Raw genomic sequence first — 18,559 nt, forward strand, 5'->3', positions numbered from 1 at the left:
CGTGACACGAGGATTGCACGCTTTGAAAGATGCCGCATTGACGCAATCCAAAGAATTTCTTCAAAATGTCATGATCGACAAACAAAACCCCAATGAAGCTTTCTTGAGAGCAGGCAAAAATATCTTGCTTCAAACGGGTAAATACATTCTGGGTCAGCGAGAAACTCCTATAAATGCGCTGGACGCTACCAAGTCAGGCATTCCCGCTTCCCTGAAGCCACAGCAAGGACAAGGCAGAAAGAGACGACAAAGACACCCTTCCAGAGGACTTCATACCCCTAAAGCTAGAAAGACTAAGAAAAGAAGAACTGCTCGAGACGTAGCCATTTTTGATTATTAAAATACACACACAGAGAAAAATTGATGTACCGAGAGTCTTGCGTCTGTTCCAAGTCGGAACTGGATCTGTTTGCCATGCCACCAACCATGATGATGATGCAAGGATCCCAAAAGGTCGAATTTCATCCCGTCTCCTTTGTCAAGGACTCACGATCAGCTCAAAGGACAGCCCGAAGATTACATTGATCTGAACAGCAGTTACTTGTACTTGAAAGTGAAAGTGATCGCCACATCGACGGACGGTCCCGATATAAAGGACGAACACAAAGTAGCCCCCGTCAACAATTTAATACATTCCTTGTTCAGTGGAGTGGATTTGTACTTGAGTACCAAGCGTACCTGGAAAATCTCTTGACGTACGGAAAAGAAGCCAAGAACACCCATCTAGATGCTTATGTGGTATGGAAACCTTACACAGCAGGCAAATTCAACGATAACGATTTGATTACAGACAAAGAACCAAACCACAATGTGGGATTCAACGGTCGACAAAACAAAATCAAAGGACTCACCAAAAATTTAGAACTGATGGATCGTTTGCATTTAGACAAGTGCTTGCAAGAGAAGTATTTGCTGAACGGAGTGGATGTCCGCCTGAGACTGAATCGTAGTAGTGCCGCTTTCCATTTGATAGCTGAGTCTGCCTATTACAAAACAGTCATTCAAGAAGACAGACTCTACTTACGACGTGTGGAAGTGTTACCTTAAGTGGTAAACGACATCAGTCACACTTTGAGCAGAACGATCGTTTTGACATCCATAGCAATCTTTCTTGATCAATTCCCTAATTTTTTCTGCCAATGTTTGGCAAAACAGGAGACTAAATGTTGTTCTTCTTCTGGCCATCTGGACTTCATGACTGTGTCCTCTTCGTCTTTGTCTTTGGGTTCTACTTCCACGGTATCCTTCCATTCTATTTCCATAGAGTCTCCACTATTCAAAGAGTGATTACAGTCTTCCATAGTTTCTAATAGCCTAGAATGACTTTCTCAAACTGTTGATTTCTATGGTATTGTCGAATTCGGCATACAAGATGACGTTCACCGTGTTGTTTACGGGTATTGGCTTTGCAAACTGAAGTTCCACACGAACTAGGCCGGATTTTATAGGGTGGAAATGACCCTCGTCGCTGCCTTGGTCTGGAGTGAAATGAAAGGCTCACAAAGTGTTACCTTCTGCATAATCCTCGTACGTAATGCCGTGACTGGTGCTGGTTCCTAACTGTCCCGTGGCTTCCTAAAGGACAAGTACGATCTCATGTAATTCTTCTTCTCGTCACTAAAGTCAGGTTCGAAAGGCCTGGTACGCAAGTTTTACCATCTCGACTGACTCCGATCTTGGACGCGTTGTAGTGCTTAAACACAAAAAGATTTTCCTCGAAGGCTCCATTGAAGGCTGTATTTTTGACGATACCAATGATCAAACATTTGGGTAGCTGTCCTTGGAACAGACGATATTTGATGATCGATTGATGTCCAGCAGGAATGGTAAAGGTTTTCACTTCCGCGCGTCGTATAGGATACTTGGCTGTGTGAGGTCAAGCCTTAAGTGAAGATGCCACCACAACCAGTACCACGTCAATTACAGCCACAGCCACAGTCACAACAACCACTTCAAACAGTACCAGCAAAACTTAAGAAAGTCAAAGGAAATAATAAGATATCTCCTTAAAGAAGAAAGGAAGAAGGAGAATGAAGATGACAGAAAAACAATGAGAATGGAATGAAAAAATAGAAAAGGAGGAGGAGAATGAGAAGAGGAAGAAAAAGGAGAAAGAGAAACAGGAGGAGGAAAAAATTAAAAAAGAAGACAGCAGCGATAACAAAACTCAGAAGATGGTGAAGGAAAAGAAGAAATTAGAAGAAGAAGACGAAGAAGAAGAAACCCAAAAGGTCCTTTTCAGAGCCATTCATATGCCTCGAAAGGATTTGATTTCTAACCTAAAAATATTTTAGTCAATTTTATAATTAAAATATAATAGATTGATGTTCATCAAGCTATGTTTCTATGTTGTATGTGTTATAAATGTCTATATCCCGCCAAGTGTTCTAGTTTTTTTTCTTCACGCTGTTTGGTCCGATTGAAGTCAGCCTCTTTCTACATTGTTAAAAATGGCCAGCACCGTGACGTCAATTCCAATTATGGCTAAACAGTCCCATAACCTTACCACTCTACTGTCCCATCTTTTGTGTTGCTCTATAGTCCCACCCATGTTAAAATTCCCCATGTTAAATTCCCCTTGTCGCCAAACATTCCCAGGGGGTCCGTAAAAACCTTGTCGCCAAACGTTCCCACGACTTGATCGGTCCAGAGAGAGAGAGAGAGAGAGAGAGAAAGAAAGAGAGAGACAGAGACAGAGAAAGAGACAGAGAGAAAAGAGAGAGAAACAATGTAAATATGTTTTCCTTATAAAAAAATTAACAGTGTGAAGCAGCATTGCAGACGGCATAGTTCCATCACCAATATTGTACAGACTCCGATTTAACACCAGCGAGGAAGAGAGTAACATGGAAGCTGTATACATTTTCTCCACACATAAAACACTGTCGGACAAATATATTTAAAAACAGAATGAAAATAATAAGCATTTTAAGTCATGGTGCTGTATTTTTTAAAAACTAAATCGCATAAAAGTGACCTTCCGTGGTACGCCATTTTTAAGTCTAACATATGGGACCATTTCTTCGAATACATGGGAGTTTTACTTCCTCAACAATATTGCCATGACTACAATGCAAGTGGGGAGCCCCGAGTGGCCGAGTGGTCTAAAGCGCTCATTTACGGATCACTGCCATCTCACCTCTGTCTGCGTGTGTTCCAGTCTCGGGCTCGGCTAATGTGGGTATGTGAGAAAGCTTGCCGGTATCTTCTCATGGATCGGTGGTTCTTTCCAGGCTTTTCCCGGATTCTTACTCAACCATTAATACTGACCGCCATGTATAGCCTATATTGTGCTGAAAAAATGGCGTTAAACCCCATTACAACAACAACAATGCAAGTGTCGTACAGTTTTTCAATAACACACGAAAAGACACGCGAATCAAGGCATTTGAGGTGCGCGGCATTACCGGAATATCGGTTTATTGCGGTATTTTTCCACTGGTATATTCCTCGCTAAGTTTTCACTGTACCAATACTTCGCTAATTTCCGTCAGTAAGGAATCAACGGAAATTTCCCTAGAATTTAATGTTACTATCCGCAATTTTCATTGTTATGGCCAAAGAGTTTTTAAAAATATTATTATGTGTTGACGAAACAGTTGTTTTTGTCACAAACTGAATTTGAATAATACAAATATAATTATATTTATGATCCTTTAATCACATGTTCGACACGTGTCACGTATGCCTGGTGGCAAACACAATGTTATGAAAGATATGGTGTCAAATAAAACATTGGGAAAAAATAGGAATAAAATATAGAAAAAATTTTCTAGTTATTTATTAGCATATATTAACGTGTGAAGTACGTATATTTCTTTGAAAGACTACGAATCTTCCTATAATTTTCAGAAGATTTATTTTTGTTTGCATTTTACGTCATTTCTCAAATCCACTTAATATATTTTTTTCCTTTGTTGTGTAAGAGTGTTTGATGTTTACTGGCCCTATATATATATATATATATATATATATATATATATATATATATATATATATATATATATATATATATATATATAGCCTGTGTGTTAGCACCCCACTCTAGTTTCCCTGCCGACCTATGATATAAATAATGTAGATAGTAATTTCTAGGATTAAGTGTCAACTCTTCCTATTTTTGACAACATACTTCGAATATCAGCACTGTGCATTGTACTGGGTGTCAGTTATCGAGTAGATTTTTAATCATCCCACTTTAGTTACATATTTTAGTTTATAACAAATGCAACAATTAACATAGACGTGGCAAATGTATATAGTATAAGGTAATATGGTAATGATCATTCACTTCGGGGGACTGCGACGTTATTTTGGGATGAGATTTTCTTTCATGTCAAGAAATTTTTAATTTCAAATAATATAATGGATATAATATGGTGTTATTTTGCTTTAAATTGGAGCTTAATATTTCTTCCAGCGATCGACAGATGGAAATATATAGAAAAATAAATTGTCAGGCAACCGCCCCAGAACAATAAATTATTGATCCCTAATGTAAATACGGTATACAGTGATAAGTATTGAAAACTATTTTCGTGGTACCCAGCTCCACACAGCATAGATGCATAAATCCCATCACACACACAGTATAATGTAAAGTGTTAGCGATCTCTTGAAGATTTATTGGCAAATCTTGGAACAGGGTACTGTTACAACAGTGCAATAAGACTACTTTTTCACCAGTATTAAAAGTGTTCACTGCTGTTACACCAGTGCTTTAAATGCGAATTACTGTTCCACCAATGCTAAAAATGAAGACTGATGTTACACCAGTGCTTTAAATGCGAACTACTGTTCCACCAATGCTAAAAATGAAGACTGATGTTATACCAGTGCTATGAATGTTAAGTACTAATACACTACCAAAATGTTCTATTTCACGAGTCAAAACAATCCTCAGATCACCGACTGCATCGTATGTCCGCTTGACGGAAATATGCCCTACATAAAATGTATTACGAAGAGCTACATACTGGAACTATTTTCAATCACGTGATGAAACTTCCCTCTTTAAGATAACTGCATAACTTATTAATCGTGTTCTAAAAGACTCGGGCATGGCTCTCCGCCAAATGTTTGGCGAACGTCTCAGAGTCACCCGAGAGTCAAGTTAAACAGGCAAAGTTTCCTTATATGTTCATGTTTGTATGCATGATAAGAAATACTTGCGGCAAATGTACGAAATTTTACCTTATTTATCTTAGCTGTTTTGTTTGTTTGGCTGTTTTCCGAAATGCGGAAGTGACTGACGATGTGTGATTGGCTATAGCCTTTTACACATCCGCCAGCGACGATTGCATTGTCCTTACCTCACGTTCGTTATCCCCAAAAGGTATGTTGAGTGTACCCATGGCTCGAATGATTGCTACTAGCGACTGTATCGTGTTGCTGTATACCACTGGCTTGTACTGCTTATTGTCTTCACTAGTGAAACCGCCTTCGTGAATAATTCTAGAAGAAGAAAAAAAAAAATAGTAGATACACAATGAAAATTTAAATTTATGATATAATGTAAAACAATAAATTACACTTTTTCAGTATATGTCAGTCAGTTAAACATCACAAACAGTCTTATTCAAATTAGTGTTGTAGCTGTCGTCATTATTATTATTATTATTATTGTTGTTGTTACTTCCACTTGAATAAGCTTTCTTTATTTGCACAATTTCCTACGATGTATCATCCGAAATCCCTGTGAGACAATGATGTTTGCACTATCTGATCTTTGAAGTACAGAAATCAAATCACCAGGGGAAAAAGCATCATTTAATAATGATGCATGAAAATCAGTATTCTCTCACGAGAATGCAATGTATCGAACCCATGAACTAAAACGTATAAAGCCAATAATTATCCCTTGTGCAATGTTTGCCCTGCTAAAGTATTTGCCAGTTTACCGGCGTTTTAATTGTTTCTGTTGTGGGCTTAACGCCAATTTAAGCTCATGATAGGTTATATATGGCGCCCAGTATATCTGGTAGAGGAAGAACACTTTAAAACCACGAGAAGATCCATCGACCCACTGGAGTGTTACCGACAAGCTTTCTCACATACTCACGTTGGTCGAGCCTGAGACTCGAACCACGCGCATAGAGGTGAGACGTCAATGATCTGTAAAGGAAAGCGCCTTAGACCATTCGGCTACTCGGACCTATCGCCAATTTCCCAGCGTTTTAATAAATAACATAATTATTATCATGTGGCAAATGTCATTTTTATTTATTTTTACTTCTCTCTCTCAAACACACACACACACACACACACACACACACACACATTTTCAATCTTTTTAAGCGCGTTTTTCTAAAAGATTTTTTTTTTTTAATTTTTTTATTTTTAAAAATCGGTATATACGAATGAACAGGAAAAAAATATATGTATTATTACGTTGCTTTAAGCTATTGAGTCATCAAATGTTATAGCGGTCAATCCCACGTGAGTTTCTTGCGTCAGTGCACTCGGTCATTTATCTTCAGGTAAATGATAGGAATACCCTCAATGGTAGAAAATTCGTCGTTTTCCGTGTCTTTAGCGAATTCCCGGTTCAGTTATTGCAATTTGCTAGTTAATAAGAGAAACGCCCATGTAATTTTGATTAATATTTAGTTAATGTAATGGTTTTTGCGACTCAAAATATTACCGGGAAAAAAATCGTTAAAATAAAATTGAGAAAACGTAGAATCACTCCAACCTCCTGAGCTTTGTTCAGAGACAGTTTAAATGAAACCATCTTATTCTGGTACGTTACATGAAGAAACCAATCGAATTAATTTACTATTCACACCAAATAACCAAACAGGTTCAGACAGAAACTCGGTGTACTGCGTGAGCGTATGTTTTTCGTGCCGAATACGTTATCCGAATTTTCTTCATTACTATATCATTACTTTCTTCTCAAAAAGCTCATATGTCAGTATTTTATCCTGACAGTACATCTGTGTTGCATAAATTGTCCAAGTTTAATGTATTCTCATGATGTTATTTATTAAATAGTGTTATAATAGGTGTTCTCCTGAAAGACCAATCCTACATTCATGCTCCGAAATCAAATTTTAAACTAAAATTAAACAAATCCAACTTCTAACCAATTATTGACAGTTGTTTACCATAACAACATTTGTTTATTAAAACGACAAATAATAGTGCAAAGGATGCTTAACTCATATTTACAAGAGAAAATAGAAAATTTAACACCTGATGAAATACAACTAAATAAAATCAAAAGCTCAAGGGGGTGGGAACGAAACTAATTTACAGCAAAATACTCGTTACAAACTGTACTGTATTCACCTGCAACAAGGGATTGGCGCTCTACTGGGCGAAAAGAATTTCCAAGAATTCAAGAGGAATTCTTCCTTTTAGATGATGAGTGTTGATAACATGGTTTTTCAGCGATAACAACATTTTCAAATTAGCCACAGTGTTGGACATCTTGGATGTCAGACTGGCACCATTTTCATTTACGACAAAGTAGCCATGATTAAAAGTCTTTAGTTGAAAACCTTATGAAGTAATGATCATCCATTCAGAGGGAGTGGTGACAAGATTTTTAAGACAATTGTTGTGGCAACCTTAAAGGATGCATGACTGGCACTATTTTCATTTAGTACCAAATAGGTAGTATACAATGTCTATTGGTGAAAACCTCCTGTTGAAAACCCGTCAGTTGGGAAGAATAGAACTAACACTATTTTCAAGATATACAACACGGTAGCTATCTTGTGGGTCAATTATATTTGGACCTAACTGATACCATAAGAACTCTTCTGATGAAAACCTTAAAATGACATTATATTTACGAGCAGCAACGCAAGATTTTGAACATAATCACATATCAGACTGCAGATCAGTACCATTTTAATGTAGAATCAGCAGAACATTAACATAAATCTTTTAGTGAAAACCGCATGCTGACACGGGCATTCATTCAGGAGAAGTAGTGATATCATTTTAGAGCTGGGCACTGTGGCAGTCATATTAGATTACAGATCGGCACCATTTTCATTTAGGACTAACTAGACATGACAATAAGTCGTCCGGTGAAAAAAGCATGTCAATATGACTTTCGATTCAGGCGGAGCCTTTTTATAGTGAAAACCTCATATTAATAAAGACATCCATTTCAGGAGGAGTAACGATAACACTATTCTGAAAACGGCATCTGTGTGGCGGCCATATTGGGCGTCATGTCGGCACCGTTATTATTTCGAACAAACTAAATATAATAAGAAATCTTTTAGTGAAAACCCCATCGAGGAATAATGCTCATAAGAACTTAAAGATGGCCACTGTGGCGGCCGCATTGGACTTCATGTCGGCCCCATTTGCATTTAGGACCGACTAGACATCATAAGAACTTTTATAACAAAAGCACCATTCTGATATTTTCTGACATTGCCCTTTACATCTATTGAACATTTATGGATGTTTAAGAAATAAAATTATGCTGCATCCACGTTAGATATGTGTCGTTTATATACAGGACAAATATACACGGTTTTTCTTGGGATTCCTAAAAATGTCACGTACGGCAGGTATCACAAATGGAGAATGAGAGAGATGAGGTATAACTTCAGATCTGTAAACCAAATTTTGATGTGATGTGATGTGGTTTTGATTTTTAACGTAGCTTTCACAATTTTTCAGTCATTTCGCTACTATGTCTGCAATGTGGCAGTTTATAGTGATGTCTAGCATGTACAAAATAACCCATTATGGCACTTCAACGATATACATGTCTCAAATACCGCTCTCAACCCCCACCCCCAAAAAAAAACATCACCGAATAAGTAATGTTCTTATTACAATGAGATGTGTAAAATCAAGTCAGATAATTTAACTTAATATCATTCACATGCAGGACAACGATAAAGACGTGCGTTTTGTCACTATACATTATGTACACCATTGGGCGGGAGATTTGTTCTTGTGTCATCGATCGGACGCCACGAGATAAATAACATCATACGTTCCACTTTTTAATCAAATCTAATTCAATATCACTATCTGTGTGAAAATTTAATTCATTGTAACTATGAGCGAAAATCGATTAAACACCAATCATACTTGCTGATAAAACCATACATCAATTATAATTGTTCCTACATTTCATTCAGTGATCATACCATGTTCATAGATCCACAGGTCAATCATATTTGTTTAAAGTTCCGTATGTTGTTCATAGCTGGTGATAGTTCCATACCTTAATCATATCAGGGATTATTTGTGTTTATTTGTTCAAAAACAATATTATTTTATATGCGTCGTTGAACTATATGCTCATAATTGTGTTGTATCCACTACTGGACTTCATGCGCATGCTTTATGTGTCCGAGTCTCTCCGACTTCAATCCTGCTACATGCTCTTCTTTACTAGATTTTCCTATTGATTGACAATGATTATTATTATTATTATTATTATTATTATTATTATTGTGCCCTTGTACTTGGGACTATCGGTTCGCTGGGAATAAAACAAAGCTAGCCATTTTACCCCATATCAAAGACCATGTTTCGACCAATAATGTCAAATTTAATAAACAACGGAGTGAATGTAATGTGCCTCTTGAAACGATTAAACCCCAAAATTTACAGCAACACAAAATCTGAACTCAAAACTGAGAGCATAAAGTCAAAAGTTAGTCATACTATTTTGACTAACAACGTAAAATCTCCTCTTGTGCCTCTTGTTGTGTTCATTATAAAATTATATACGTCAAGATGGGTTTAGCGGTACTGGATACATATTGCCGATATATACATCAGAGTTAGAAGCATATTTCTTTTTTTTTTAAATCCAGGGTTTTTCAAGATTTTTCAAGGTTCAAAATCATGTTTTTCAAGGTGCATTATTACAATATTTTAATGGATTCATAAATTAAACTATATGTAAACACAAGTTACTACTTACTGTTACTTCATACGATGAAAATTTCTTGCAATTTATTTAAAAAAGATGAAGTCAAGAGTATTATCACTGATGTCATTTCCATTAATGCTAAACATCCTACATCTGGGCATGGGAATAATGTACAGTCACTGATGTCATTCCCATTAATACTAAACATCCTACCTCTGGGCATTAGAATAATGTACAGTCACTGATGTCATTCCCATTAATACGAAACATCCTACATCTGGGCATTACAATAATGTACAGTCACTGATGTCATTCCCATTAATGATAAAAATCCTACATCTGGCCATTAGAATAATGTACAGTCACTGATGTCATTCCCATTAATACTAAACATCCTACATCTGGGCATTACAATAATGTACAGTCACTGATGTCATTCCCATTAATGATAAAAATCCTACATCTGGCCATTAGAATAATGTACAGTCACTGATGTCATTCCCATTAATACTAAACATCCTACATCTGGGCATTACAATAATGTACAGTCACTGATGTCATTCCCATTAATGATAAACATCCTACATCTGGGCATTAGAATAATGTAGTCACTGATGTCATTCCCATTAATACTAAACATCCTACATCTGGGCATGAGAATAATGTACAGTCACTGATGTCATTCCCATTAATGCTAAACATCCTACATCTGGGCATTAGAATAATGTACAGTCACTGATGTCATTCCCATTAATACTAAACATCCTACATCTGGGCATTACAATAATGTACAGTCACTGATGTCATTCCCATTAATGCTAAACATCCTACATCTGGGCATTACAATAATGTACAGTCACTGAACAATGTTTATTTGACTCGAATCACTACACTATTTAGAAAGTCCAAAATATTTTAGTGGGGATTTTTCAGTTCTTGTAGCTTGTCATCAAGCTGTGTTTCAAGAGCTCCAAGTTCACCGATTTTGTCCTTAACACTTTCCTCAGTCTATCTGAGTCTTGATAATTTAAATTTTCCTATGGGTCTCTGCTTTTAATGCATAGTTATCAGCAGCAGCTGTCATTGTCTCATTGTCTTTTTCAGTGCCTGCCTGCCTTCTCTAACTCTGCTAGTTCCTCATCCAGCGCTTTCTTTTTTGTCCTCTTCTCTCTTGCTCAAGGTTTTTCCTCTGTTCATCCAAGTACATGCTGTGCCTACTGTAAGCACTGCCTGCATTTATAAGTATTTTTGGTGTTATATCAATTTGGCAAATTCCACCAGCATTTCTTACAATGTCAATACTCACTCTCCTTGTAATCAGTCCTTTCCTTCATATTTACATCTTCACACCCTTTAATGATAGAAAAATTCCTTTCAACGGTAGCCTGTCATGGGAAGACTTTACAGGACCCCCATTCAATAATTCCTACTATGCAAATGAGATCCGAATAACAATATACTTTCTAAAGTGAAACCCTGCTGTAAATCTGTCTTAAACCCACCTCTGAATATTAAATTCATGGGGAAAATCTAAATTAATGTCGGCTTCTGTGATGAGGCCTCGTTATTTATACCCAAACCCAACCGATAAAACAAAAAAGTAATAACAATATTTTTTATATTATCACTTATTTAAAAACACCATATCAATATTTTAAACTATTTCATATTAGATATATTAATATTTCTCTCAGCTTTGTTGTATTATATAATTTTATATTTATCTTGCTCCTTGCAATTATTGTCTGTCCTATTTGCACTCAATCCAAAAATAAATCTGGATTGAACAAATTTTATAATTAAGACCACAAAAAGTTTCTATTTTAAAACTTGAAGCTTTGTGTTCGCAGACATACCTCTTTCATCAAAAACAATTTTATGCTTAAGGCTTCTTCTTGTTTTGCTGTATTAGCCACAGTTATGTCATTTACTAGAGCTAGGGTGTTTTTCACAGCTGCATGTGACCGTAGATCACTCTCTCCCAATGCATGCAAAACAAAAAGCAATCTGGCATAATTTGCATTGTGCAAAGCCGTCTGCGAAAGACCTCATAATCACAAACTTTATATTTTTCCCTGTCTAGCCACTGAAGTTGGAACTGACAGCCAACCAAATCGAAGCTTACAATGATTCAAATTTAAACCACAGCTACATCTGGAAGTTCAAAATTTACGACTGCGCAGTGGTTAGTTGTGAAAATTTCTATTCCAGGACAAACTTAGTGAGAGAGCGGGTTTTTTTTTCTTCTTCTCTTTTCATATTTAAATCTGCACACAAAAAAACTATTTATTAATTCATTCAGGTTTTTTTTAAAAAGTCAAGGCTTTTCAAGGCACCCAGACAAAATTTTGAATGTTCAAGGTGTTTTCAAGGCATTGAAGGACAAATTCATTTTTCAAGGCTTTTCAAGGTTTTCAAGGTCATAAACCCTCTTCGGTTTAAACATATTTTATTGCTCTAAATTATAACAAAATGGGGTTTGGGCTACAAGTTCACACAACTTAGAATAAGTCAATCCCCTACAATCGATATTAAATTTATATGGATAATGCAGAAAATTAATAAGATTTCATACCATTATATGTAAAGATACACGATTCATCCAAGAAACATACATTCTTATGTTGAGCATCAATGAAAATGTGGCTAAGAGGGACTGTTTACAATTAATTGAAAATATGAATAGATAAAGGAGTTTCCGAATAATTGACCTTAAGTTTCAAAATTCAAGTCAGTGTGAAAACAGTGGTTGGTTGTTTTAGTGTTATCATAGTTTCTAACCCTAAAATGATATCACGTCATACATAACAACAGTTTAGGACATCATTAGTCATTAGATTGTTGTCAAGATAAGTGGTGTACAAAGTCACACTCAAATATACACTTCAAGGCGTATAAATTCATTATCATCGACCGAAGGAAGGTCTAATTGTCATTCTCAATGAAGACGTAGCGGTCATTTACAAATAATTAAAAAATATGCTGTTTTTAAGTTCGCCAAAAAAACATAGCCTTTTTATGGAATTTTCAATTATAAGAAGAAAAAAATTCTTTATCAAAGGAAGCGCTTTGTAAACGCGCATTTGCCTTATTGTAATCAATTTCCACGACACTGAAAACTATACGAATATCCAAACTACTAATACAAATGTAACTTAATTTTTAACATATATCCATCAGAAAGAATACAAACAATTTTTTAAAGCAACTTTGCCTCAGTTTTCTTGTTTCTATAAGATTTACTGAATGCCGCGTTCCGGCGAACCGTTCTAAACAGTGTGTTTAACTCGTCAAAACTCTTGTAAGGACCAGTTGCCTGAAAATATTACTGGTTATGTCCATAACCAACTAGTCCTAAAATTCATCAAACTAAAAGCTAAAATTAGGGTCTGAATAAGAATCAGGGTCCTCATCCGTTGAGTTGTCATGAACGACAGTGTCAGAACTAGAGTCAGCCTCCAAAGATGAGACTGTTATATCCATTTCAAAGATGAGTCTGTCGTATCCAATCCAAAGATGAGTCTGTTGTCTCCAATCCAAAGATGAGCCTGTCGTCTCCAATCCAGAGACGAGTCTGTCGTCTCCAATCCAAAGATGAGTCTGTCGTCTCCAATGCAAAGACGAGTCTGTCGTATCCAATCTAAAGATGAATATGTCGTATCCAATCCAAAGATGAGTATGTCATATCCAATCCAAAGATGAATATGTCGTATCCAATCCAAAGAATAATATGTCTTATCCAATCCAAAGATGAGTATGTCGTATCCATTCCAAAGATGAGATTGTGGTTCCCAATGCATAGCTGCTCATGAAATATGGTCTGCGGGAAAAGGATTTCCAGCAGTGGATTACTGGAACTGGAACTGGTTCAAATGCATCCACATCTGCAGAATGCGGAGAAAAGTTTTAATTCGTTCAGCTCAGCCCATGAATGACAATCAGATTAAGATCGGATCTCCATAGTCCTACGTGGAGATCTGATGGGCACCAATAAAAGGTGATTTTCTTTTGACCTTGTGGTTTACCAACCAAATCTCAACTTTCAAATTTCTGAAGGTGACGCACGTCATTCCGAACATATTATTACTAACGATAACTCTCCTTAACATGAATTTACAATGCTTTATCTAACACTCTGAAACTGGCTGGCATCGTACCGACGGCAATTTCATTGGTTCTAAGATAACGCAGCAGAAACGTCACAATGTTACTCGTGACGTTAGTTCACTGGAAGATAAAGCGGAAAAAGACGCATCGTATCGTGCATAATATACATGTATCTTTAGTCTATAATGATGTTATGGTTTGGGGAAAAACAATTTAAAGAAGCAGAAAGTGTACGTTTGATCGATTTGATTTCCTTCAACACAAGTTTCAGGATAAACAAATGCGAGCTACTCAATTTGATCGAAAACTGATGTCTCAGACTATCATCCATAATGACTGGCAATACAGGGATGATATACGTTACGCAAGGGACAGAATGGCTAGAGTTGCATTTATTTTTATGGGCACACTCCAGTATACAAATAAACAATCATCAAAAGCGGCATGTCAGTATAACCAATATCAATAAACAATCAATAAATAACAATAAACATTGCAGAAGCGTCACCTAGCAACCAGGTTAAAGGAGACGACATTTCACGACCAAATCTTGAATCTGGAACGAAACATGTTTCAATACAACTGTTCCACCGTGCTGTAACGAATTAATAATATTCAAGAGCCAGTCACGTGATCTCACATCGGATAACGATTGCAACTATTATCAATACGTGTGAGCATAATGGCATCGGCGATAGTTTTTGCAACAATTAAATTCATCTCAAAACGACATTCATAAAGTAAATTTACCTTCCTGAAACGACTATCTTAATGCTGTAGGGGTTGGTAGACCTGAGGGAAAATGAAACATTCGCTGAGTATTTTTTATTTTTTTTTACCGCTGATACGTCATACGTTTCTCACACTGTTAAGCTGATCAAATACGTACAATTCTGTTGATACATATCGTATTCTTCGCACATTTGTTGAGACTGATGAGAAGTCATTTACTACCCGTCAAAGTGAATAACCATTTTGGATTTTGACAGCTACAGATGTTATATGTGTATATACTGAGCTTCGCATTGCGAGTGTAGTACAATTTTCATTAATTCATTACATGTCGAGGACAGAAAGGACGCGGGGAAAAAAAAAACTATTTTCGTCGCAATTTTCTTGTATTTTTAACTACGCGATTGTTTCGTCCTTCCAGTTAAAACATATTTTATACTGTCCACAAAGTAATGTATTTTGTAAAAGGAAAAGAAATAAATTCACAAGAAGTTGTACCAAACAACAACACGCGAATGGAAACTTAAATATAGAAAATTTCAGGAAACGATAAGGGAACAGCATGTCAGAATGCAACTCAAGGAACAGTGGTAGCAAAGGCAGAAGTAAAAAAAAGGAAAATGGTGAATCTTGCCCCAGTTTATTTTGCATACATTTTCAATCCATATAGTTTGTGCTTCTGTACACAAGTACATGACAGCACAAAACAAAACTACGTTCTTGCTTACAGTCACATCTGACACAAGTATAATATCACAATTTCCCTCGGATGCGGGAGGTAGCGGGTTTAAACACCGGCCGAGTCATACCAAAGATTTAAAAAACGGTACTAGCATGCGCTCAGCATTAACAAGTTAGTGTTAGAACTGGTCCGCGTTAGTGTTAGAAATGGTCGGCCTGGTGTCAGGATAATGAGAATGGGTGGGACTGACAGTACATGTCTGCGGCATGATGCCCAAGTGCATGACATTCTTATAAACTGCCACACTGCAGACATCGTAGCGATATGACTGAGAAATTGTTAAAGCTTCGTTAAAAATACAAATCACACACAAACGATTTAGGAAAGGAAAACCGCTAAAATAAAAAAGGAAAATGGTTTCCGCCACTTTTGATTTTTTTTTCATCACTGTTGCAAATGAATGGATCAAGTATGACTCAGAAAAGAAAAGTCAGCGTATTCCTCAAGTTAAAAAATAGATGAATATTATTACGCAGTAAGCGCCAGATCTTAGTTCAAACATGAGGAAAAACGTTCGGGCATATACGGGAGACAGGGTAAACATTACACTCTCTCTCTGTCTCTCTCTCTCTCTGTTTTCTAAGTCACCCACCACACATAAACGACATTTGATTATATTCAATAGATTCCAATACGATCCCCCACGTTCCGTCTGTTTTTTTAGTAATTGAATGAGTCTTCAGGTACATGTGTGTACGTAATTATGTATATATAAATATGTACGTACCTACGCATATGTGTGTGTGTGTGTGTGTGTGTGTGTGTGTGTGTGTAAGAATATCGCTAATATAGGAGAGTGGGAGAAAACTGGGATTATCTTTCCAACCAGGATATTTTACTATAATAATACTATAAACGTAGAAGACCCACTCAGGCAGGGATCCAGGGCGCCTGCACATAAGGGCAAGGGGGCACTTGCCTCTCCCCTTCCCCTCAATTTCACCTCAAAATATGTTTTGGCCTACTCCCGTAAAACTGAATAGCTGACCACTACATGTTTGCTCCTCCAACCCCCCAATTATTCTGCGGGCGCCCCTGGGGACATAGTTATAGCATCAACCCCTAAGAGGCCTCGGTTTTTACCAGTTATTTTTTTAATAATTTTTCGTCAAAATAGCGGAAATACAGACGGATGATCCAAGAGCAACGATTATTTTATATGTTCGAATTATATTGCTAAATTTAACATTCATTTCGAAATCTTGCATTTCCGTCTTACTTTTCGCATAGTAATACAAGCTATTACAAGCCGAGGAATTAATGACATACAAATACCTTTTAAAGAGTAAGAAGTCTGATTTTCTGTGCCTACTTTTGAATTTTGCTAAAGTTTGATTTTATTTCTAAACTCTGAGTGTATGTGAGCTTCAGTTTGATTTTCAGTTCTAAAGTGTGCTAAAAATTTGTTTTTCTGTGCTAAAGTGTGTGATAAATTTTGATTTTCTGTGCTAAAGTTTAATTTTATATGCTAAATTTTGATTTTATCTACTAGAGTGTGATAGTCTCATTTTCTGTGCTATAGTTTGATTTTCTTTGTTAAAGTGCGCTAAAGTTTGATTCTTTGTGCTAATGTTTGATTTTTTAAAGTTTGATTTTATGTACTATCGTGTGCCAAAGTTCGATATTAGCACTGATTTTCTTTTCTAAATTGTGTCCAAGTTTGATTTTCTGTGCTAAAGTGTGTGATAAATTTTTATTTTCTGTGCTAAAGTTTAATTTTATATGCTAAGGTTTGATTTTCTGTGCTAATGTTTGATTTTTTAAACTTTGATCTTATGTACTAGCGTGTGCCTAAGTTAGATATTAGCACTGATTTTCTTTGCTAAAGTGTCCCAAAGTTTGATTGTTTGTGCTATAGTCTCCAAAGTTTGATTTACTGTGCTAAAAAGTGTCCCAAAGTTTGATTTTCTGTGCTATATCTACAGAGTTTGTTATCGACTTTCCGGAACTGCGGATTGTATGTCTTAAATGAGGATAAAAGTACGGATATTTTTTAGTAATTTGTATGGTCATCATAGTGTTGAGAAGTCGGCGATCGTCGTCAAATCTTGTCAGTTGCAATTCTATCAAATCACACACACACACACACACACACACACACACACACACACACACACACACACACACGAGCGCGAGCGCATGATTCTAATAAGTAAACAAGATGTTTAATAAAATCTAGGTCAAATCGCCGACTTTTCAAAACTACCAACTTAGAATGGTCCAGAAGCAAACATATTTACAATTTGATGGAATATTCGATTAAAAATTCTTCACATCTAGGGAATTCTAGAACAATCTATTGTGTCGCATTTGGTAAACAATGAATCATATTATCAGTCTCTGGAATCATTTGTAGTTGTGTTCAGATATAATTTGAGAAGAATTATTTAAATTATTCAATGGAATTACAAATTACTCATTAACGTTTGGACTAAAACATTATTTTGGAATATTGATAACTCAAAGACATTCTAGACTACATCACTGTGGTACATCAGGACATTTAAGACGATTAAGCTTATGGTTTGGTCCGTCGTTTTCCATCCGCTCATAATAGTTATGTACAACTCTTTATAAACCGCTTTGACCAAATTTGACATAAAACATGCTGGCGTGAAGTTATTTTAAATTTCTTAAAATGATGTCAATCCACAATCAAATATGACCGCATTTACTCTAAATAGAAAACTGAAACCACTTCTTATAAAGCACTGGACTTAAATCGACCAAATTTCAGAGAAAACGTACTGCCATATAGTTTTTTCAAGCTGTACAAATATGATACCAATTACTAAACACAGAAAACATGTAAATGATTTCTGATAAACCACGTGACTTAATTTCACCAAATCTGACAGAAAGCTTCGTGGCAAAGATGAATTTTAAATTTGTACAAATGATGCCAATCTGCTACAAAATTTAAAGTCCTTTAAAGTTTGGTCGAATTCTGTTGAACAGTTTCGTGTATGTGAAAAAGTGTGCCAGTAGATTCATGTGGTTCACTGGTTCTTCCTGAAGTTTTCCCGCGTATTTCCTCCACCAAATGTACTGACTGGCATGTATAGCCTGTCGTGTGCTGAAAGTGGCATAACCCAAAACACCAACAAATGGTCGTT

At 36.3% G+C, this 18,559-nt stretch overlaps 1 protein-coding gene across 1 annotated transcript in view; it reads right to left on the bottom strand.

The window, feature by feature from the left end:
* LOC149780325 (guanine nucleotide-binding protein G(o) subunit alpha) overlaps positions 1-18,559 on the bottom strand; it is a 130,828-nt gene that overhangs the window by 63,018 nt on the left and 49,251 nt on the right. Inside the window, exon 3 of the mRNA XM_089937193.1 lies at positions 5,313-5,454. Coding sequence (XP_089793319.1) covers positions 5,313-5,454 — 142 coding nt within the window. The remainder of the gene's footprint in view (positions 1-5,312; positions 5,455-18,559) is intronic.

This window comes from Sinohyriopsis cumingii, chromosome 16 (assembly GCF_028554795.1).
Source record: "Sinohyriopsis cumingii isolate HCF-2022 chromosome 16, ASM2855479v2, whole genome shotgun sequence".
Lineage (NCBI taxonomy): Eukaryota > Metazoa > Mollusca > Bivalvia > Unionida > Unionidae > Sinohyriopsis > Sinohyriopsis cumingii.